This window comes from Misgurnus anguillicaudatus, chromosome 12 (assembly GCF_027580225.2).
Source record: "Misgurnus anguillicaudatus chromosome 12, ASM2758022v2, whole genome shotgun sequence".
NCBI lineage: Eukaryota > Metazoa > Chordata > Actinopteri > Cypriniformes > Cobitidae > Misgurnus > Misgurnus anguillicaudatus.
In genome coordinates, this window is record NC_073348.2 from 35,577,878 (window position 1) to 35,600,707 (window position 22,830).

A 22,830-nucleotide genomic window follows, 5' to 3' on the forward strand; every position below is an offset into this window, starting at 1 on the left:
ATGTCCCCCTCAACAGCGCAGCAATACATAAAAATTATTTATTTGATTTATTTATAGTTAATACTTTGCAACTGCAAAAAACACATTATTCCTCAATATTTAACACAATTTTACTGAATAAAATTAAAATAAAAATATTTATTTGAAAAGAATAGACACAGTAAATTTGACAGGGCCCCCTGGTGGCCAGTGCCCTGGGCAAGTGCCCAGTAGGCCCGTGCGTTAATCCGTGCCTGAACGTAGCAGTCAAAAACGGGACGCAAGTAATCACGTACGAGAGAAATCGTTTACACACAAAATACAGGACGCCTATACTGTGCTATATTTGGTTTTCTGATCCCAATCTTCATCATTCCTAGCCTGGTTAGCCAGACCTACATCAAGATGTAAGGTCTGGCAACTCTTCACACAAACGGCTCAATGCAAGGGGCGGGATATAAGGTTGTCCCTCAAAATGCCTCTGTACGCAATAGGATAGCGCTATGACCAATCAGAGCAACGAAGAAGGTGACGTATGAGTCCCCTGCGTTTCCCCACCAGTGGAGCTAATTGGTATATCAAACTTTTACCGTAACCAGTCGGCAAAACTCCAAACACATCTTTCTTGCTTAAAAAGGACTTCAGTAGGGTTATTTGCCCTTCTCTCAAAGAAAAACATAAGTCTAAGTCCTCCAGAGTCGCGGCCAAAGCCGCTTCAAAAGAAAGCTGTTCGCCAGCAGCAGCAGCCATTCTTTGTTTTCAAGTAGGAACGGTCGCAGGCAGCTCTGTCGTCATCATGTTAAGCCCGCCCCACAGACGCTACACACGATGTGATTGGCCTGACCAAATTTTGGTTTTTGGAGCTGTTAAGTGTATTGTGAGTGCCTAGACTAAACCCTGGCAGCAAATATATTTTGCGGCCGCTAGGGTGCGTCTAGATTTCTAGGCTACATCATTCCGCTAAGCCAAGTCAATCTCCATTGGTCTTTTACACCTTTATCGATCTCCAAAACTTCGGAGCCTTCCTGCATTATAAGTATGTCCATGCTAGCTGAAATAAAGTTTTACCTCATCTTACGCGCTACAGCCAGAAAACCCGGAGTGGATCCGGTGCGTAGTGATTACAGAAAGCTTACAGTGGAGGGAGGAACGTGATTTTGCTCCACTCCAGGCTTTGATCACATCCCACTTAAAAAGCTGAATACACGTCGTATTTATGAAAAGTTAATTTAATAATTTTGCAATTGAAGGAAATCCGTGTAACGACGGAGAACTTTAATCCATGTGCTTTGTATGATGTGGTACTTTAGAGTGGACGAACTCTATGATATGCAAATTCTTTGCTGCAGACGTTGCATACTTTATTTTTATCATCACTTCCATCAGGCCGTTTTTTTATAAGTAAATGGTCCAGTCAATGATCCAGTCACCGCCAGAGCGTTCTCGTCTACCTCCTTTATTTTACAGTCAAATGGTGGCTAGAATGTATCCAGGTTCAATACGGAATGGATTAATCTGCGTTATTTTTTTTTAACGCGTTATTTTTTCTCAGATTAATTAATCGAATTAATGCGTTATTTTCACAGCCCTAGTCATTAGTTATTCCGAATATAGGCTATAAGCGCAGCGCGCTGCTGACCGCTCAGCTGTCAATCTTCCGTTCTTCGACACTCACATTAAGTTTCACATTAAATGATAAGATATTTGTCTAAAAACAAAAGGTTAAATACTGAATTCTACTCATATGCGACTGCAAGACATTAATAGTCGAATCTGTTTAGAAGGAAACTTACATTATTTCTGTGGGAAAAGAACGTTGTTAATAAAAACTTGAGGCAGAAGGTGAGACTGTTTCATCTGTTTCAGACAGCAGGGTCGGGGCCGCGGGTGAAACGCATATATTTGATGTAACGTTAACGGGTGTAATAATGGGCTATTCGCGTGTCATTTGCGTTGTAGATGCAGGTCGGGACTCAATAGACAAGAGTAAAATGCGGGTCTAACACCAAAGACCGAAATTCGACTCGTTTTTAAATGGCCTCGTGCTTGTGTCTTTAAGGTTGTCTGAAGAACGTTAAAGGTTTCTATTCTCTGTCAGATATGCTAGGAACTATACTCTCATTTTGGCGTAATAATCAAGGATTTTGCTGCCGTAATATGGCTGCAAGAGGTGCAATGATATTACGCAGTGCCCAAAAATAGTCCCCTTGGTAATTTTCAATAGCAGGGGACTATTTTGGGGCAGTGTGTAATATCATTGCGCCTCCTGCAGCCATGTTACGGCAGCAAAGTCCTTGATTATTACGCCAGAATGAGAGTATAGTTCCTAGACATATCTGCCTAGAAATCACAACTTTTAATTATCCTTCGGTCTTAGTACACGATGTAACTACAGAAGAGTCAAGTAAAAAAAAAATAAGGTAAGGAACATTAAATATTGATTTAAGATATTTTGCAAATATTTAACGAATGCAGACCTTCTACGAGGAAAACCTGATTACTTTCAGTTTTAAAATAAGACAAGACATTCAAATGTCACACTGTTTGGTTTAATCATTTGTAAATATAAAGTCATATTTGTTATTAAAGGTGCATTGTGTAACTTTTAAAGAATCTCTTGACAGAAATGCAATAAAATATACATAACTATATTATCAGTGGTGTATAAAGACTTTAATGAACTGTATTGTTATTATTACGTAGAATGAGCCATTTTTATCTACATTCACCACAGATCCTCTTACATTGAAGTTGCCGTCATGTTACTACAGCAGCCCAAAATGACTAAACTGTTCTAAAGAGCATGTTTCGTCCCTACGTTTGACATGTTTGTCCTGTGGCAGCTACCATATGCATTTTAAAATTGACAATACACAATCTTACAACTAGATGCCGCTAAAATGTAAACACTACCTTTATGCTGCGTTTACACAAACCGTGGTAGAGGCGTGAAGCGCGAGTGATTTCAATGTTAAGTCAATGTGAAGACGCGTTAACGCGCATCTGGAGGTCTGAGGCCGAAACGCGGTTGGTGTAAACGTAGCATTAAAAGGCATATTTATATTTATTTTGGGTAATATTAAACTGTACTTGTCAAAATGATTTGCATCATCCGGGTTACCGTGTGTTATTCGTTTTGAGTGACTGTTATCTGGGAAAACAAACCAGCAAATGTCGCGACTGGCCAATCAGAAACAAGCACTCCAATGAGCCGTGTAATAACATGAATCAACATACACTTACACACCAAAACAAATGTAAAATCATGGAACGGAAAAAATAGAGGCTCTTTTAAAAATATGACACACAAAGACTTGCCAACATCTGCAACCACATTCAGTATAGATTGTCATAAAGGCACAATATGTAGGATTTCACCACTATTGTAAAGTTTGCATTATCAAAACACAACTGCATAAATTATATCACACTGTGCAAGTGGTTATCGGATATTTTATTACAAAAATCTTACATATTGTGGCTTTAAAACAGAAATAAACTAAATGCCACAAAATTCAGTTAGGTATGAAGTTAACATTACAAATACCCAAAGGTTTATTTGTAAATATAAAAAAGTACACAACTACAATAAGTTATCGACCAGCATTCTCAGGCCTGGTAATATTAAAAAGGTGGGAGGGTTAAATGCTGAATAATACATTTTTCTTCAGATATAAGTCATAGTGCAGTCAGAAGAACACCTTTCATACAGGAGGAATAAAGCTCAGCTTCAGAATAGCTATGTAATCAAATCTTTTTAACCATCTTTTTAATTTTAAAATAATAACTGAAATGTTCAATGAAAGTGAATCGGATTTGGATACTCATTCTATCAACTACTGCTTTCCACACATCAATATATCATGCATCAAAGATTTCAAAGCAGAAGCTACGGACATTATTTTATACATTATCGTTTCTGCAATATCCGTGTTAACTGTGTTTCTGAATCTGCTTGTGATCATCTCCATCTCTCACTTCAAGACGCTTCACACCCCAACCAACCTGCTCATTCTCTCTCTGGCTGTGTCGGATATGATCGTGGGACTGATTGTTATGCCAGTACAGGGCATCAAATTGATCGATTCATGCTGGTACTTTGGAGAGACATTTTGTTCGTTATTTCCATATTTTCTTTATGTGGTTATCTCAGCATCTCTTGGTAATTTGATTATCATTTCTGTAGACCGTTACATTGCTATCACTGATCCTCTGAGATATCCGACAAGAGTAACAAATAATAGAACAATTTTTTGTATTGTTATGATTTGGTTTTGGTCACTCATATTTGGTATCATTATCTTACGCCATGCTACATTCCCCACAGACAAGATTCAGAATTGTTTAGGAGAATGTAGACTTGTCGTCAAATTTGAATATTTTATCACAGACCTTATGGTTACTTTCATTGGACCTTGTTGTACCATCCTTTCTTTGTATATAAAAATTTTATGCATAGCAAAACAACAGGCTCACAATTTAATTTCGTTCACAGGTAAAAGGGTCTGTTTACAAGACAAGGCTATGAGAACCATAGGGATTTTGGTGGCCATCTACCTCTTGTGTTTTATACCGTACTATATAGGTGTTCTTACTCAGCTACATAAACCTGATGACAATGTAATAAATGTAACATGCTGGACAATGAGCATGAATTCCTGTATGAATCCCATCATCTATGCCTTGTTTTATAAATGGTTTAGAGTATCAGTACAACACATTCTGACGCTAAAAATATTTGAACCGTTATCAAAATATTTCAATCTTTTGCCAAGGAATGAAGTTTAACTGAACTACAATTGCAGACATATAGTTATAAGAAAAGTCATCATATTCACACTGTCTGATCTGATAAGGAGCTACTGTAGATGACTCCAAACATCACCTGTAATGAGAACATGTAATAAAATAGTTTTCTATATTTGCAGCTGTGATGCACCAACTTTTCCTTTTTGTTATTGACTTTTATATTGAAAATCTCCCCTGTGATGTGCACAAGAGATGTCTATGAGCCAGGGGTAACATGCCCTTAACAAAAGAGTCTGTTTTGTTACAGACTGGCACATTTAACTTGTACTTTAAAAGAAACTTTTAAAATGTATAATGTTAATGTTATCAAACCTACATACTTTACACTGATAACTGAGTGTCTCTTATATGTAATAATTCCAGCCTAAAATCTTGACTGGTACATGGACATGAACTAAATTTGCTACCCATGTGCTCAGTAGCAAATCCAAGGTTCTTTTCACACTAATAAAAAATTTAACAGAAAATCTTAATTTAAATATTATAATACAGGTAAAGTGTGAAATCTATTAAAATAGTTATGATGGATTATGATAATGAATCATGATGTCATACAACAGTAACAGCATGAGGTTAAATATAATCTCTTACATTATATGTTGTCCATTGACTGCAGCATACATAAAGTTTAAAAAAATCGGTGCCACATTTAAAGAATAAAATTAGTGCCTTGTGAAGTATCTCTTTAAAATTAAAATGGTGTTTAATGCATTTACATTTAGAAAGGTCAAATATTAACAATGAATAAATGAATCAATGAAAAACTGGATTTATTTTGCATAGTTTAGTTACATTGAAACTGCTCGACATGTTTTGGTAAAACACAATTTAAAACATTTTGAAAGCAACCGTATCGAGAAATAAATGGGGTAAACGTTGAAGGAATACAAAACACAATCTGTAGGCTTACAGATTCAGCATATAAATTATAATAAGATATAAACTATATTAATATGTACTTTACATGGATTGGACAAGAAAATATTGACACCAATTGTTAAAGTGTTTAGTATTATCCATGTGCTTTGACATCCACACTGCTGCTTTATCATATCCATTTCACTTGGCTTATTTAAGGAGGTCGCACCCCGGACACGCAGCTCAGCGCCCCGAAGCGCCATTCTTAAAAAATCAAACACATTGTTTTCTATGAGTGTACGCACACCGGCGCAGACAGGTGGCGCCTGTTCACGGGGCCCAGCTACGACTCAGGAAGTTGCTCAAATCCCTGTTGCGCCACAGAGCTCCACTCACATAGTTTAACATTAAATAACATCATATTTGTCCCAAATCATTAACATTGGCTGCTAATGTATATATAACATATATTGGCTGCTAACTTCCAGTTCTAAGATATCTTCGAGTTGTGGCTGCGGCGCTGCGCGGCACTGAGCTGCGCGTCCGGTGTGTGACCCCCTTTAGGGTCCATATCAATGAAACTCCATTTTGTTTTCACTACTTTCGCCAACTGTACTACCGCAACACAACAAGCTAAGCAAAGCTTTAAAGCTATAAAAGCAATTGCTTAATTAAAAGGCACCAGAATACAAAAAGGCATCTGCTCCAGTAAATGCTTTGCACCCACCCACATTTTTTTTTATCCATAGTGGCTACTGTGAAAAACACACATTGTGGCTTTTGTTATTTTATATTGTCTAGTAGACTGGTTACACATGGCATTAAAGGAAAACGCCACAGTTTTTCAATATTTTACTATGTTCTTACCTCAACTTAGATGAATGAATGCATACCTATCTTTGATCGGTGCGTGCACTTTGATCTTTGTGCAGCGCTTCTTGGGTGTGTTGGCATTTGGCCTAGCCCCGTTCATTCTTATGGCTCCAAACAAACGTTTTATTTTGTGCCACCATACTTACTCGTGTAACTACTCATGTAACGGTCTTTAAATAGGAAAAACATGGAAGTGTTTGGTGGCTTCTAAATGCATCCCTGTTTGGAGCCATAGGAATGAATGAGGCTGCACTGAATGCTTACACATTCACGAGGCGCTGTACAAAGATTAACTCTTTCCCCGCCATTGACGAGATATCTCGTCAATTAAGAGAAAACGCTTCCCCGCCAATGACGAGATTTTCCGTCTTTCCGCAATACCGCTTTTATACAACCCGGAAGTATTGCCCTCTGACAAGCTGCTGCATGTCCGTGTCTGTTTTAAAGATCGCTCTGAATGGGAACTCTATGAAAAGTCCGTCACAAAAATGGAATTATCTCTGCTTTTTGCTCAAAATGTGGCGTTTTTGCAGAAACCTACCCATATTCAAAAGCTGATTACAAAAGAACTCCTCAAGGTAGGATGAAACGGTTTTTTTTGTTTGAAAGCAGAGAGTCTGTTCTTTCATTTGGTATATTGTATGTTTATATATCTGAAGAAGAACATTTTCTGGAAGGCATTAAACTTTGGTGAAAATCATGAAAAACGCTGGCGCTGGCTGGCAACTTTTTTAAAAAATGCTGGCGGTGAAAGAGTTAAGTGCATGCATTGAAAAAAAGATAGGTATGTATTAATTTGTCTAAGTTTATGTAAGAACATATTACATATCAATATTAAAAAACGGTGGTGTTTTCCTTTAAGATGCGTTTTGGTCAAATGTGATTGCTCATGTGATCAAATTTGTTCGTCCAACCACAAAAGACCGCATACTCTCCTCCTATGGATTTAATGTGTGATGTACCAAGGACAATGTTTTTCCATTGGTCCTGACTTCTAGCGCGTTATTTTTACGCCGGCATATTTTTTCAATGGAAGTGCCACCAGTAGCTGGCAGGTTTTGTCCACGCTGAGTGCCTGTGCTCAGTGTTTTTTCCATCCGCAGTGCTAAGCACCCAGAGTAAAACAAAATCCAACTTTGGTTGAAATGTACATTAATGTATATTAAAGGAATAGTTTACAGAATAATGAAAATTCTGTCATCATTTACTCACCCTAAAGTTGTTCCAACACAAATGAAGATATTTAAAAAAAATGTTAATAACAAAAAAGATCTGGGGCACCATTCACTTCCACATTATTTTTTCTTACTACAGAAGTCAATGGTGCACCAGATCAGCCTGGTTACAAAAACAAAATATCTTCCTTTGTATGAAAGGAACAAAATCATTTCTACAAGTTTGGAAGAAGATTGCAGGCATGTTTAGCAGAGGCTCTGCATTAACGCTTATAATGTTGTTTATTCTTGCAAAATCCTATCGACTGGCTTCACAAGACGTTTATAAGTCACCAGGAGTCGTAGGGAAGTAGTGGAAACCGTTTACTTGAATTATATGAATCACAGAGCACTGCGGTTTCTGCTAAATGTCTGCTTTATTGTTGTACTGAAAAAACACCATCACCAACATATCGATAAACAGTACATTTAGATTTTGAGTGAACTATCCCTTTAAAGAGATATCGGCAATGTCCCTACTGTTGGCATTATCTTGTTAACTCCCTATATGCGTATACAATATTTTACTATTCCCTACATCCAAATGTAATTTACTGAGGGTAATTAAAAATAAAGAAAAGTATAAAATATCAAGCAAATGTACAGAATGTTTATACAATACATACATATGTGACCAGACATAAAAAATATATCAATGCCACAATAAAATCTTTTACACAAAATTTTAAGATACGTCAGTGCAATTGTTTTTAGTTTATACATTACTTACATTTATTTTAGTCTAGGACTATTCTAATAGAGCAACATGTGCACTAGATTTATTTCTGGTTTCAAGGGCACACTATCATACTTTTTATAAACTAATAAAAAGGAAACAGTAAGCAACACTGTACCTTACAATTTCAACATGGTACATAAACTGGGACAGCCTTTTACAGGAAAAAAAAGACATCTTTTAGGTATGATTTGAATTATGAATTGATGATCATGAAATATTTATCACAATGTCATACAACACTTACGGCATGCCGATTTCTTGTGTGCAGCACAAACATAAATTGACATATAGTCTCTTGTATTATGTTACAGGTGCTTGATCAAAATGACTGCTTGTAGCTCACAAATGCTATGATCATATAAGAAATATTTGTTTCATCAACCGCCTGGGAAAAGATTCAAGTATTCTGATGATGGTTTAAATATTTGTAAAGTCAAAATGTGTTTGGCTGATAATCTAAACCATTTATAAAACAAAGCATAAATAAGTGGATTCATACATGAATTCATGTAAACAACCCAACATGTTAAATGAAATTCAATAGATTCTTTTGACTCATTTCCTTCAGTAAGTATTACCATGTAGTAAGGGATCCAACACAGAAAGTAAACCACTACCACAATCCCCAAAGTTTTGGCTGCCTTTCTTTCTGACCTGCTGATGCCCGTGTTACAACTTACAACCTTGGCTTGGTGTTTTGCAACACAAAAGATTTTCACGTATAAAGACATGATAACAGAACTAGGGAATATAAAAGTGATAATGAGGTCCATGACAACATGTTTCAACAAAAAAGATACTGCACATGTTCCAAAACACCCAGCTTTTTTCTCCGGGTAAAACAAAGAATCGTATAATATAATGACTGAATATATGACTGAACATAGCCAGTTAACAATAATGCAAAATACAGTTTTATAAGTCGTGACCCTTACTGTGTATCTCAAAGGGTCAGTCACAGCAATGTAACGATCCACAGAAATAAAAACCAAATTACCAAGAGATGCTGAAACAACCGTAAAAACAATGAATAAAAATAATGAACAAAATGTCTCTCCAAAGTACCAACATGTCTCAATGTATCTGACACCCATCAGCGGTATAACAATCAGTCCCACGATCAGATCGGCCACAGCCAGAGAGAGAATCAGCAGATTAGTTGGAGTGTGAAGCTTCTTGAAGTAAGAAATAGAGATGATCACCAGCAGATTCAGAAACACAGTTAAGATCGATGCTAAAAATATAAACATGTACAAAACGATGGACTCCACATTAGGTCTGATTTCTCTGATACATGACAAATTGTTGTTTGGGAAGCAATACTGGATTTCTTCACTATCCATCGTGTTCATCAAACCTTCATACAATCGGTTATGTCCTTGCATGTTCCCTGTCTCTGTTTTTTTGGGGGCTCACAGAAGGACCACTCCTACAAAATCCCACCCTTATTTTATATCTACAGAAAATGCAGATTACTCTATTCATGGGAGGATTAATTATACAGAAGAAAACCCACTAATGAATATTCAATAAATTTAAGTGTGCAAAATTTCAGTGATGAAAGAGGGTTGCTAATCCACCTGTTGCCCACTTGAATGTAAGAATAAGTTAATATCACATGATTCGGGGTGTGCTATTTTTATATCATAGCCATGCTGAGCTAAAGGAGCACGAGGAGCATTTGAAAATAATACATGTGGGGTTGCTTTGTGTGGTGTATCCGTTTGGAATAAAATCAACTGCCTATGAAAATGATAATCTGTAAAATATCCAGTGTGAACAAATAAATTACATATCAGTCAATTCAGTCCTGGATTAATCGAAAACCTTTCTGAGAAACTGAGCCTAAATGTGTTAGGCTCGCTCAAAAAAAGCCAGACATATACACCTAGTATGGCATTAAAGGATAACTACACTTTCATAAGCAAATTTCCTAATAATTTACTTACCACCATGTCATCAAATATGTTTATGTTTTTCTTTAGTCGAAAATATTTTATTTTTTGAAAAACATTCCAAGATTTGTCCCATATAATGAACTTCAATTGACCCCAATGGTTAGATCCAAATTGTTTCAGTGCACCTCCAAGAGGCTCGTAACAATCACAACAACTGAGGCATAAGGCTTTTATCTAGCTAAATGAAGTTTTGCCAAAAAAAAAAAAAACTCCTCGTCTGGCACTAGCCATTACGTAATCATGTTGAAATGTCACGCATGATGTACGTGAATCTAGCACTTTAGTGTTTACAAGTGTGAAGAAGGAGGACCATTTAAAAGGTATTGTATATCGAATAACACTAAATAGTAGGGATGTAACGATTCAATCGGGTGTCCCATTAAAGTGAAATCGATTCTGAATCGCAAGGCTACGATTCTTTGTTTCATGCACAGCTTGTGCATGTACTACGGCTCTGTGATCAGTAGGAAGTCCTTATCAATCTAAAATCATTATGAGTCTGAGTCATTTATAACGTGGAATTAAAAAAGCAACACTTGTTAAATAAAAATCATTAAAAATATTCTTTATTATCATGAAAATACCTGAAACAATTTGAAGAACAGCGTATAAATATTCCTGAAGACATTTCCTGGAATAGCGTTTGTAAAACTACTTCTTCTGTGATACAAAGGGGGTTTCTGCACAAGAGCGCCCCCTGGCGTTTGGATGTGCCGGAATTTCATTCAAATTCATTTATTGACAAAACGCGCATTTGCACGGTTAATCGTTACACCCCTACTAAATAATGTTTTTGTGTTAGTTTTTTGTTTAAAGTGTCTGTATTGTCACAGTGTGTCATGTGTGACCTTTCAACGTAATTAGGTAACGCATAAAGTCGCGAATGCATATCCCAGGTCTAGTGCAAGGCGAGAAGTTGTGGTTAAAAAGTACATCTTTTTATTTATTTATTTGCCGTAAATGACGAATGTTTCGCTAGATAAGACCCATATGCCTCAGTTTGGATTTGGATTGCCCTTTGAAGCAGTGGCGGCTCGTGACTGCTCTTCCGAGGATGCGCTAATTCAAAATAAGTGTTCGGATTGTCACGTGTGTGGTTCCCTTTTCCAAAATATGTCCTGCGTGTGGAGAGATCCTGTGTGCATCACGTGTTTTGTCAAAATAAGTGCCTGCTGCACAAGCGTCAAAACCGTTTATGATAAAAGAGATGCTCACGTTCCCTAAATACACGCAAGACACTCCCTTAACAGTAAACTCTGATTACGCATGAGATTATGTGAGTATAGGCAAATGCGAGCGTCTCTTTTCAAGTTCAAGTTCAAGGCAGCAGGCACTTATTTTGGCATGACACGTGATGCACACACGATCTCTCAAAGCGCAGAACACATATTTTGAAATGACGAACCACACACATGACAAGCTACATACATGTTGTGATGAACTTTGCATCGTGCGCTTCAAAAAAAGAAGTCACCAGCCGCCACTGCTTTGAAGCTACACTGAAACTGCAGTTTGGACCTTCCAATTACTGGGATTAATTGAAGTCCACTATATGGGGAAAATACTGGAATGTTTTCTTCCAAAAAAACAAAAACTGAATTTATTTTCAAAAGAAGAAAGAAAGACATGAATGACATGAGGATGAGTAAATTATCAATAAATATTCTTATGAAAATATTCACTTGATCAAATTGTGTGCTAATTTTCATTTTTGGGAGAACTTTTCCTTTAACATTTATATTTAAGTCACTTATTTACATTAAGCCTAAACAAATACTTTTTTACAATGCTTTCAGGAAAGTAACACAGTGTAACACAACTTACATTTTTGAAAAGGAATTTCAATTATTACATTACAAAAACATTACAAGATGATAATCATTATGCAGCATCGTAGTGGCTGATGAATGGGTTGGTCAGTCTGATCTAAATATAATATAAATGACAGAACAGTAAGGAGATCAGATCAAACTCCTATCAGGAGGTGACTTTACTCATGGCTTATAAGACAGAAGATAATCAGACTCAATACTGCTTTCCTGCCATTAACTCATCATGCATCAAGACAAAACGCTCCAGACATGAATACAATATCATGTATGTGTTTTTTTCATTGCTGTCAGTATGGACTGTGTTTCTGAATCTGCTGGTGATCATCTCTGTCTCTCACTTCAAGAAGCTTCACACTCCAACCAACATGCTCGTTCTCTCTCTGGCTGTGGCCGACCTGCTTGTAGGACTTATTGTCATGCCCTTGGAGGCGATTAAGTTGATTGAAACATGTTGGTACTTTGGAGACACTTTCTGTAGACTGTTTATAACAATCATGGCGCTGCTTTTCTCAGCATCTCTGTGTAATGTAGTTTTAATAGCTGTTGACCGTTATGTGGCCATGTGTCACCCTTTACTGTACACACAGAAAATAACAACAGCTAGAACAATAATTATTATCTGTGTTTGAACTTCACATATGTACTCTGGGGACACCTAAGGGCGCACTCACATTATCCAAACCAAACTGCGTTCGGGCGGGTTTGATCCCCAAAGCCTGGTTCGTTTGACTAGTGTGACTAGGCTATGATGTGGGTGCAATCGCCCCTGAGTGCAATTCAAAAGGAGAGACGTCAATTGTGCGACAGCTCACCTTTATCTGCCTCCATAAAAACCTACTGATGCACGCAGCAGGGTTACGTGAATGTCTGGTCTAAAGTAAATACATACTAGGGATAAGCGAGTACAGCATTATCTGTATCTGTATCTGTTAACCATATGAATTATCTGTATCTGTACTCGGAGTGGGTGTGGCCTAACCCAGAAGTAGGCAGAGTTTGTCTTGAAATGGGTGAGGCTTTAACCGGTATGTTATTTTAAGCATGCAATTAATATATGGGTTGATCAGAAATTGTTATATTTATTGCGGATTAGAAAAATATTTACAGGACAGCATCAGGATTGAGCTTCAGATCAATGGTTTTGATCACGATAGCAAACTAACTATATTACAGAACAAGTTTTGCAACAATGAAATCAAAACAATGCAGTGCTGCAGTATGCAATTATGAAGTAAAATGTAATGAACAACATAACTTTCTTTTTTAACTTTTAATTTTTTATGATCAATGTTATTTTATTTTTATCTTGTCAATTAAGAGAACACTTGCATGAAAAAAACGTGTTACTGATGAGTTTTTATGTATCTGTAATATCGCAATTATCAACTAGATTTATAAAAAACTGAAGCAAATTTTTTTTTCAAATTTTACACTCCGTGTATGTTTTGATAATCATTCTGAATCTGATCTCTAACAAAATTCCTTCACAAAAATGCAATTTTTTTTAGCTTTTTGCTAAAAAAGTTTAACTGAATTATATGAATCACAGAGCAATGCAATTTCTGCTAAACCTCTGCCTTTTTGTTTTACTGGATAAAAACATCACCAACATATCGAATGACGGAATGGCTGAGTAAATAAACAGTACATTTAGATTTTTGAGGGAACTATCCCTTTAAAGATATTTTTGCAATTTCCCTACTGTTGGCATTATCTTGTTAACTCCCTATGCGTATACAATATTTTGCTATTCTTTACATCCAAATGTAATTTACTGAGGCTATTGACAATAAAGAAAAGTATAAAATATCAAGCAAATGTACAGAATGTTTATACAATACATACAAATGTGACCAGACATAAAAACTATATCAAAGCCACAATAAAATCTTCAGCACAAAATCTCTGGTCCTTCATGTAAGGCCTCTATTGAAAGTGCATAAGGACAATAATTGGAGCATAAATACAGATCAAATTTAGAAACTAAGTTTAGTTTAACATTTTTAAAGAGATATGGGGGTGGTTTCCCAGACAGGGATTAGCTTAAACCAGGACTAGACCTTAATTAAGAAATGTAACTTTTAACAAACATGCCTAACTAAAAACATTACTTGTGTGCATTTTGAGGCTAAACAAAGAGCACTGATGTATTTTAAGATATGTCAGTGTAAGTTGTTTTCAGTTTGGACAGCTCTTACATTTATTTTAGTCTAGGAAACCGTTCCATGGAGCAACATGTGCATTAGATTTAATCTGGCTTTCGAGGGACACTATCATACTTTTTTATGAACTAATAACAAGGAAACCGTAAGCAACACTGTACTTTACAGGAAAAGAATAACATCTATTAGGTATGATGAATTATGATCATGAAATATTTATCACAATGTCATACAACACTTGTATGCAGATTTCTTGTGTGCAGCACAAACATAAATTGATATTTCATTTCTTGCATTATGTTATAAGTGCTTGATCAAAATAGAGTTTTTGACTGTTTGTAGCTCACAAATGCTGTGATCATTATATAAGAAATATTATTCGTTTCATCAACCCTCTGGGAAAAGATTCAAATATTCTGATGACGGTTTAAATATTTGTAAAGTCAAAATGTGTTTGGCTGATAATCTAAACCATCTATAAAACAGAGCATAAATAAGTGGATTCATACATGAATTCATGTAAACAACCCAACATGTTAAATTAAATTCAATAGATTGTGTTGACTCATTACCTTCAATAAGTATTACCATGTAGTAAGGGATCCAACATAGAAAGTAAACCACTACCACAATCCCCAAAGTTTTGGCTGCCTTTCTTTCTGACCTGCTGATGCCCGTGTTACAACTTACAACCTTGGCTTGGTGTTTTGCAACACAAAAGATTTTCACGTATAAAGACATGATTACAGAACTAGGGAAAATAAAAGTGATAATGAGGTCCATGACAACATGTTTCAACATAAAAGATACTGCACAAGTTCCAAAACACCCAGCTTTTTTCTCCAGGTAAAACAAAGAATCGTATAAGATAATGACTGAATATATGGCTGAACATATCCAATTGACAATAATGCAAAATATCGTTTTATGAGGCGTGACCCTTACTGTGTATCTCAAAGGGTCAGTCACAGCAATGTAACGATCCACAGAAATAAAAACTAAATTACCGAGAGATGCTGAAACAACCGTAAAAACAGTAAATGAAAATAATGAACAAACTGTCTCTCCAAAGTACCAACATGTCTCAATGTATCTGACACCCATCAGCGGTATAACAATGAGTCCCACGATCAGATCGGCCACAGCCAGAGAGAGAATGAGCAGATTAGTTGGAGTGTGAAGCTTCTTGTAGTGGGAAATAGAGATGATCACCAGCAGATTCAGAAACACAGTTAAGATTGATGCTAAAAATATAAACATGTACAAAACGATGGACTCCACTTTAGGTCTGATTTCTCTGATACATGACAAATTGTTGTTTGGGAAGCAGTACTGAATTTCTGCACTATCCATCATGTTCATCAAACCTTCATTTAATCGATTATTTCCTTGCATGTTGCCTGTCTATGTTGCTCTGTGCCTCAACAAAACATCATTGAAACTGTGGCACAACATTCAACTTTTATTCTCTATCTAGGGAAGATCATCCAATCATGTGAGATTTGATTATGCAATATTAAACCCACCCGCTATTGAATATTCATATTCATACGTTCAGTGATAAATGAAACTTTAGTCAAACTGAAAGGTTCTTTGTATGTTTAGGGTTCTTCTATGGCATCATAAAGCACCTTAAGTTTTAGGAATGCAGTCTCTATAAAAGTTTAAAAGGTGCATGTACATTTATCGTTTATGGTTCATTTAGCAAGCATGGAAAACATTGTTTCAACATTTATTATTAAAGATCTGTAAAGCTTATTTAGATTTTACACAATTATCTTTAAAATACAGTCCTCTAAATAAAGAAGTTTCTTTTTAGCAAAGTATTTTTGGCATGGTATTAATTATACAGTACAATTAAAGCCCGTCCCAATACATCCCCTTCCCCTACATTTTTGCACGTGTTATGGTAGGGCGTCCCATTACTTTAGGGAACAAGATAGAGTGCTATTTTCCACTTATAATCAACCCTCAAAATGTAGTCAGGAGCTATGTACGCTTAAAACAAAGTGGGAGATGAAATTACCCAGGATACCTTGCGAGACCAGACGCGTAGGTGAGTACGTTCGGTACAATACTTTCCATATAGTGGTGTCCCATTTCATAAGGAAAAATTTTAACCCCCACTTCCCTCATTGAGGGGACTTTACTGTCTAGGGCACTCAAAACCAAGTGGAAGTTTTAAGGGGGTAGAAATTGGACGGGCCCTTAAAGTCACTATTGAAGCGCTATGATACAAATCACTTAATCTGTTCAAACAAACATACGATGACATGACATGTCTGCACCTATAGTGTGTCAAAACATAGATTGACAAAATTCTACATTTCAACACTTCAATTGCTTTAAAGATTTAAGATGCTTAGATTTATTTTAACAACTCAAATTGTAGAATTTAAAGATAGTTCACAAAAACATTTACATTATGTCATAATTTACCTACTCTCATGTTTTTACAAACCTGTATAATTTTCTTTGCTTTGATGAACATGAAGGAAGATATTTAGAATGTATCTAACTGAACTGATGATCAGAAGCACCATTCACTTTCATAGTAGAAAAAATAATACTATAGAAGTCCTGATTGGTTTGTTGATTCTGAAATGACAATGTGTATATGGTTTGAATACATTTACATTTGGAAAAGTCTAATCTTGAGAGCACAAAATGTTTCAGTGCTAAACTCTCTATGAAAAACGTACAAAAAACTCGGATAAACTCCTCCATGTTTTGATAAACTGTAAAAACTGTAAATCTAAAAAAGCAACAGTATTATGAAGGCCTACAGATTAAAAGGTTAAAAATAATATAAAAATCATAAATTTTATAAATTATGTTTGTATATCTGTACAGCAATTCACTATTCATTTAATTCCAAATGAAATGTAATGTATGGGGTTAAAAAAACCAAAAAAAAAAGAAAGTATACAGATTTAAACAGGAATATAGAGTACTATGCAAAAGTCTTAGGCCACCACCACCAGACTTGTTGTTTTAGAAGTTTTAATGTCCATCCATATTTATTTTTCAATCTATTTTATTAAGATACAAACAGAAAATACAGGAAATGTGTTAAAAAAATAGAACTAAATGTATTCTTTAGGCATCGTCGGTGTTTAGTGTGACCTCTCTTGGCACCAACCACTTCTTGAGTGTTTTTGAGGAGAATGAAGTAAAGAAAAATTTCTTTAAGATTAGAAATTAAGATTTAATTTTATTTAGGTTTAAGAGATCCTGCCGTTTCATGCTATTGCTCCAGTGGAAGGGGAGTTTACTGTAAAAACTTCACACAGAGACTAAGACTACTGAGTCCCAAATATCAAATACATTAAAGTAAATAAAATGTACACCAAAACTGATGTGTATTGTAAGAACCTAATTTTAAAGCGCTTACTATTAATGATTGATGCATTAATAAAGTTTACATTTAAAGTAACATTTTTTTTTAAGATTCGATATGTAGCACATATAGATCCAATCTTGCTCTCTCCAAACAACAGTAAACACAAGCTGTGTGAAAGGAAAAAAACAGCTTTACTATCTATTACTATAGAAAACTAATTTGGACAGATACATTATAAACTGATCATTCATACTCTGTGAAAAGATCCAAGTATTCCGATGATGGTTTAAATATTTGTAAAGTCAAAATGTGTTTGGCTGATAATCTAAACCATCTATAAAACAGAGCATAAATAAGTGGATTCATACATGAATTCATGTAAACAACCCAACATGTTAAATTAAATTCAATAGATACTGTTGACTCATTTCCTTCAATAAGTATTACCACGTAGTAAGGGATCCAACACAGAAAGTAAACCACTACCACAATCCCCAAAGTTTTGGCTGCCTTTCTTTCTGACCTGCTGATGCCTGTGTTACAACTTACAACCTTGGCCTGGTAATTTGCAACACAAAAGATTTTCATGTATAAAGACATGATTACAAAACACGGGGCAATTAAAGTGACAATTAGGTCCATGATAATATGATGAAACTTAAAATAAATTGCACAGTCTCCAAAACACCCATCCTGTGTTAAAGCATCATATAAGAAAAGAGAATATATGACTGAACATATCCAATTGATTATAATGCCAAATACAGTTTTATAAGTCGTGACTCTTACTGTGTATCTCAAAGGGTCAGTCACAGCAATGTAACGATCCACAGAAATAAAAACCAAATTACCAAGAGATGCTGAAACAACTATTAAAGAAATTAATAAAAAAATCGAACAAAATGTCTCTCCAAAGTACCAACAAGTCTCAATGTATCTGACACCCATCAGCGGTATAACAATCAGTCCCACGATCAGATCGGCCACAGCCAGAGACAGAATCAGCAGATTAGTTGGAGTGTGAAGCTTCTTGAAGTGAGAAATCGAGATGATCACCAGCAGATTCAGAAACACAGTTAAGATCGATGCTGAAAATATAAACATGTACAAAACGATGGACTCCACTTCAGGTCTAATTTCTCTGATACATGACAAATTGTTGTTTGGGAAGCAATACTCGATTTCTTCCATATCCATCGTGTTCATCAAACTTTCATACAATCGGTTATGTCCTCGCATGTTGCCTGTCTCTGTTTTTGGTGCTCACAGAAGGACCACTTCTACAACAACCCACCCTAATTTTATATCTACAGAACATACAGATTACGCTATTCATGTGAGAATTAATTATACAGAATTGAGAATACCCACTACTGAATATTCAATATATATTAATTTAAGTATGCAAAATTTCAGTGTTGAAAAAGATCTCTCCGAATAGTATTCTTATCTAAAACTGCACAGGTTTGTGTAAATCAAGGTTGCTAAAACATCAGTTGCCCACTTAAATGCAAGAATAGCGCAATATCACATGAGTCGGAGTGTTTATATCAATATCACATGAGTCGATTTTTTTGGTACTTTAGTGAATTTCTTAATATTAATAGCTTTATAATGGTAGTTAACAGGGCCCAGGAAACAACTTTTGACTTTGAAGCCCAGAAAAGTGCATCCATCCTTAACAAAAGTAATCCACATGGCTCCAGGGGGTTAATAAAGGCCTTCTAAGGGCAATCAATGCGATTTTGTAAGAAAAATATCCATATTTAAAACTTTACCAAAGAAAATAACTTCCGCTTCCGTTAGAGGCTAATGCACTTTTTTGGCCTTAAAAGTCAGACATTGTTCAGTGGCCCCATTTAACTGTCATTAAAAAGCTTGGAAGAGCAAGCACATTCACTAAAATAACTCAAATTGTGTTCGTCTGAAAGATGATGAACAAATGTATCTCAGATGGCATGAGTAAATCTTTTTTTTTTCTTTTTTTTGCTGAACTTTCCCTTTAAAAGGCTTTTATTTTTGGTAAAAATGAACCATTTAAAGACGCTTTTTTGTGAAGGGTCTCAATCGCATCATTCATATACAGTATTGTGAGACCAAAACCATGACGATCGTCATGTTTTAGTCATTAAAATTTCAACAAGACCAAAAATCTTTAAATGTGCAGCACATCTTAACCAATCTTTTTAAATTTTTAAATTTCTGATTAAATCTCTAGATTTTTTTTCTGTCTTTCCACATGCAAGTGGTTTTTGGTCAGCCTGCCTTTGGGCATTAAAGATGCATATAGATCACATAAGAAGCATTTTCAACAACTACAAAATAAATTCCCACGCTAAAATACAATTTATCTGTGAAACACATAATTTTATTTATGATTTGCTATCAAAAATGATTTTTAAAACATTTGCAAGCTGGAATGATAGCACACACGTACAAACACATAAGCATGAGGTAATGTTTACATAAGTATGTTAAATAGATGACTGCTCTAACGCTTCGCTTTGCTTTGACTAAAGTTTAAGATAAATTATTTGTTTGTTAGTCACTTAACATTTGGTTTAGTTCAAAAGATGGATTAACTGTATTAAATTACTAATACATCAACAGTATGAAATTGATTCTTATGCAGCAGTTGCATCAGTGTGTGCATGTTTGCCTGTTTGTTTCACACCTTTAATGAATGGTTCATTAAGACCATCAGTGCATGCTGCACAGGTGTTAACAGGGCCCTCAGGTGCACATTTTCTAAATAGCAAATCATAACAACTATAATTGGCCTGAAGTGTATACTGTAATTGATTTCTCAGATGATTCATTTCTGTGTGATTCTGACAGTTGAAATACATAAACAACAGGTCAACTTGTCAAATCAGCCCATGTGACCTTTCTTTTATCGAGTGCAACGCCATTTAAGTATCTTATTACAGGAGAAGTCTCTTTCTGAAAAAAAAAACATAAACCCAACATTTATTCCTCATGATATGTGATCACATTACTTTGCAATGCAACGGTAGCCTTTATTTAAAAACATCTTGCACTGCAATATTTTAACATATGTCAGTACTATTGTTTTGTCTCAAGATGTACACAAGTATTGTTTTGTGTAAGGTATGTTTGTAGAAAGTAATATAATTACAGCCTAGTCCGGGATTAATCGAAACCCTGTCTGGGAAACTGAGCCTAAATGTGTTAGGCTCAAGAAAGCCAGACATATCCACCTAGGATTGCATTAAAGGAAACTCCACTTTCATAAGGACATTTCCTGATAATTTACTCACCACCATGTCATCAAAGATGTTTATTTTTTTCTTTAGTCGAAAATAATAATATATATATTTTTTTAGAAAAACATTCCAAGATTTTTCTCCTTCATTTGAACTTCAATTGACCCCAACGGTTAGGTGCAAATTGAAGTGTTAATGCACATTTAAAAAGCTCGTAACAATCACAACTTAGGCATAAGGCTCTTATCTAGATAAGAATTTATGTTAGTTTTAATTTGTCAAATGTAATATTAACATAAAGAGTATAAGTACAAGGGTTTTGTTTTAGACAAATATTAAAACCTCTTGAAAAGCACCCCCCAGCTCAAACCCTGAAAAGACCTACTTTCACTAAAATGGTTGTTTTTACTAAAGGCGGAGTGCACGATGTTTGAAAAACGCTTTGGAAAACGAGACGGGCCGACTACCAAAACACACTTATAGCCAATCAGCAGTAAGGAGCGTGTCTACTAACTGACATCCTTGCCGGGTTGCGTACAGTCTTGTTCAAAATAATAGCAGTACAATGTGACTAACCAGAATAATCAAGGTTTTTAGTATATTTTTTATTGCTACGTGGGAAACAAGTTACCAGTAGGTTCAGTAGATTCTCAGAAAACAAACAAGACCCAGCATTCATGATATGCACGCTCTTAAGGCTGTGCAATTGGGCAATTAGTTGAAAGGGGTGTGTTCAAAAAAATAGCAGTGTCTACCTTTGACTGTACAAACTCAAAACTATTTTGTACAAACATTTTTTTTCTGGGATTTAGCAATCCTGTGAATCACTAAACTAATATTTAGTTGTATGACCACAGTTTTTTAAAACTGTTTGACATCTGTGTGGCATGGAGTCAACCAACTTGTGCCACCTCTCAGCTGTTATTCCACTCCATGATTCTTTAACAACATTCCACAATTCATTCACATTTCTTGGTTTTGCTTCAGAAACAGCATTTTTGATATCACCCCACAAGTTCTCAATTGGATTAAGGTCTGGAGATTGGGCTGGCCACTCCATAACATTAATTTTGTTGGTTTGGAACCAAGACTTTGCCCGTTTACTAGTGTGTTTTGGGTCATTGTCTTGTTGAAACAACCATTTCAAGGGCATGTCCTCTTCAGCATAGGGCAATATGACCTCTTCAAGTATTTTAACATATGCAAACTGATCCATGATCCCTGGTATGCGATAAATAGGCCCAACACCATAGTAGGAGAAACATGCCCATATCATGATGCTTGCACCTCCATGCTTCACTGTGTACTGTGGCTTGAATTCAGAGTTTGGGGGTCGTCTCACAAACTGCCTGTGGCCCTTGAAGAACAATTTTACTCTCATCAGTCCACAAAATGTTCCCCCATTTCTCTTTAGGCCAGTTGATGTGTTCTTTGGCAAATTGTAACCTCTTCTGCACATGCCTTTTTTAACAGAGGGACTTTGCGGGGGATTCTTGAAAATAGATTAGCTTCACACAGACGTCTTCTAACTGTCACATTACTTACAGGTAACTCCAGACTGTCTTTGATCATCCTGGAGGTGATCATTGGCTGAGCCTTTGCCATTCTGGTTATTCTTCTATCCATTTTGATGGTTGTCTTCCGTGTTCTTCCACGTCTCTCTGGTTTTGCTCTCCATTTTAAGGCATTGGAGATCATTTTAGCTGAACAGCCTATCATTTTTTGCACCTCTTTATAGGTTTTCCCCTCTCCAATCAACTTTTTAATCAAAGTACGCTGTTCTTCTGAACAATGTCTTGAACGACCCATTTTCCTCAGCTTTCAAATGCATGTTCA

At 35.8% G+C, this 22,830-nt stretch overlaps 4 protein-coding genes across 4 annotated transcripts; 1 reads left to right on the top strand and 3 right to left on the bottom strand.

The window, feature by feature from the left end:
- Positions 1–3,771: 3,771 nt before the first annotated feature.
- On the top strand, positions 3,772–4,767 carry LOC129446259 (trace amine-associated receptor 13c-like). Its single transcript, XM_073873721.1, has one exon. The coding sequence runs from the start codon at positions 3,772–3,774 to the stop codon at positions 4,765–4,767; it is 996 nt and encodes a 331-aa protein (XP_073729822.1).
- A 4,082-nt stretch (positions 4,768–8,849) lies between these two features.
- LOC129446258 (trace amine-associated receptor 6-like) lies at positions 8,850–9,815 on the bottom strand. Its single transcript, XM_055207209.2, has one exon. The coding sequence runs from the start codon at positions 9,813–9,815 to the stop codon at positions 8,850–8,852; it is 966 nt and encodes a 321-aa protein (XP_055063184.2).
- Positions 9,816–14,811: 4,996 nt separating this feature from the next.
- On the bottom strand, positions 14,812–15,777 carry LOC129446256 (trace amine-associated receptor 6-like). Its single transcript, XM_055207207.2, has one exon. It carries the CDS (start codon positions 15,775–15,777, stop codon positions 14,812–14,814), a length of 966 nt encoding a protein of 321 aa, XP_055063182.2.
- Positions 15,778–18,010: 2,233 nt separating this feature from the next.
- Positions 18,011–18,964, bottom strand: LOC129446255 (trace amine-associated receptor 13c-like). The gene has a single exon (XM_055207206.2). It carries the CDS (start codon positions 18,962–18,964, stop codon positions 18,011–18,013), a length of 954 nt encoding a protein of 317 aa, XP_055063181.2.
- Positions 18,965–22,830: the final 3,866 nt, after the last annotated feature.

Bases quoted from the DNA above. Each gene is read 5' to 3' on its own strand.
- LOC129446259 (XM_073873721.1), top strand. From the start codon at position 3,772: ATGTTCAATGAAAGTGAATCGGATTTGGATACTCATTCTATCAACTAC.
- LOC129446258 (XM_055207209.2), bottom strand. From the start codon at position 9,815: ATGGATAGTGAAGAAATCCAGTATTGCTTCCCAAACAACAATTTGTCA.
- LOC129446256 (XM_055207207.2), bottom strand. From the start codon at position 15,777: ATGGATAGTGCAGAAATTCAGTACTGCTTCCCAAACAACAATTTGTCA.
- LOC129446255 (XM_055207206.2), bottom strand. From the start codon at position 18,964: ATGGATATGGAAGAAATCGAGTATTGCTTCCCAAACAACAATTTGTCA.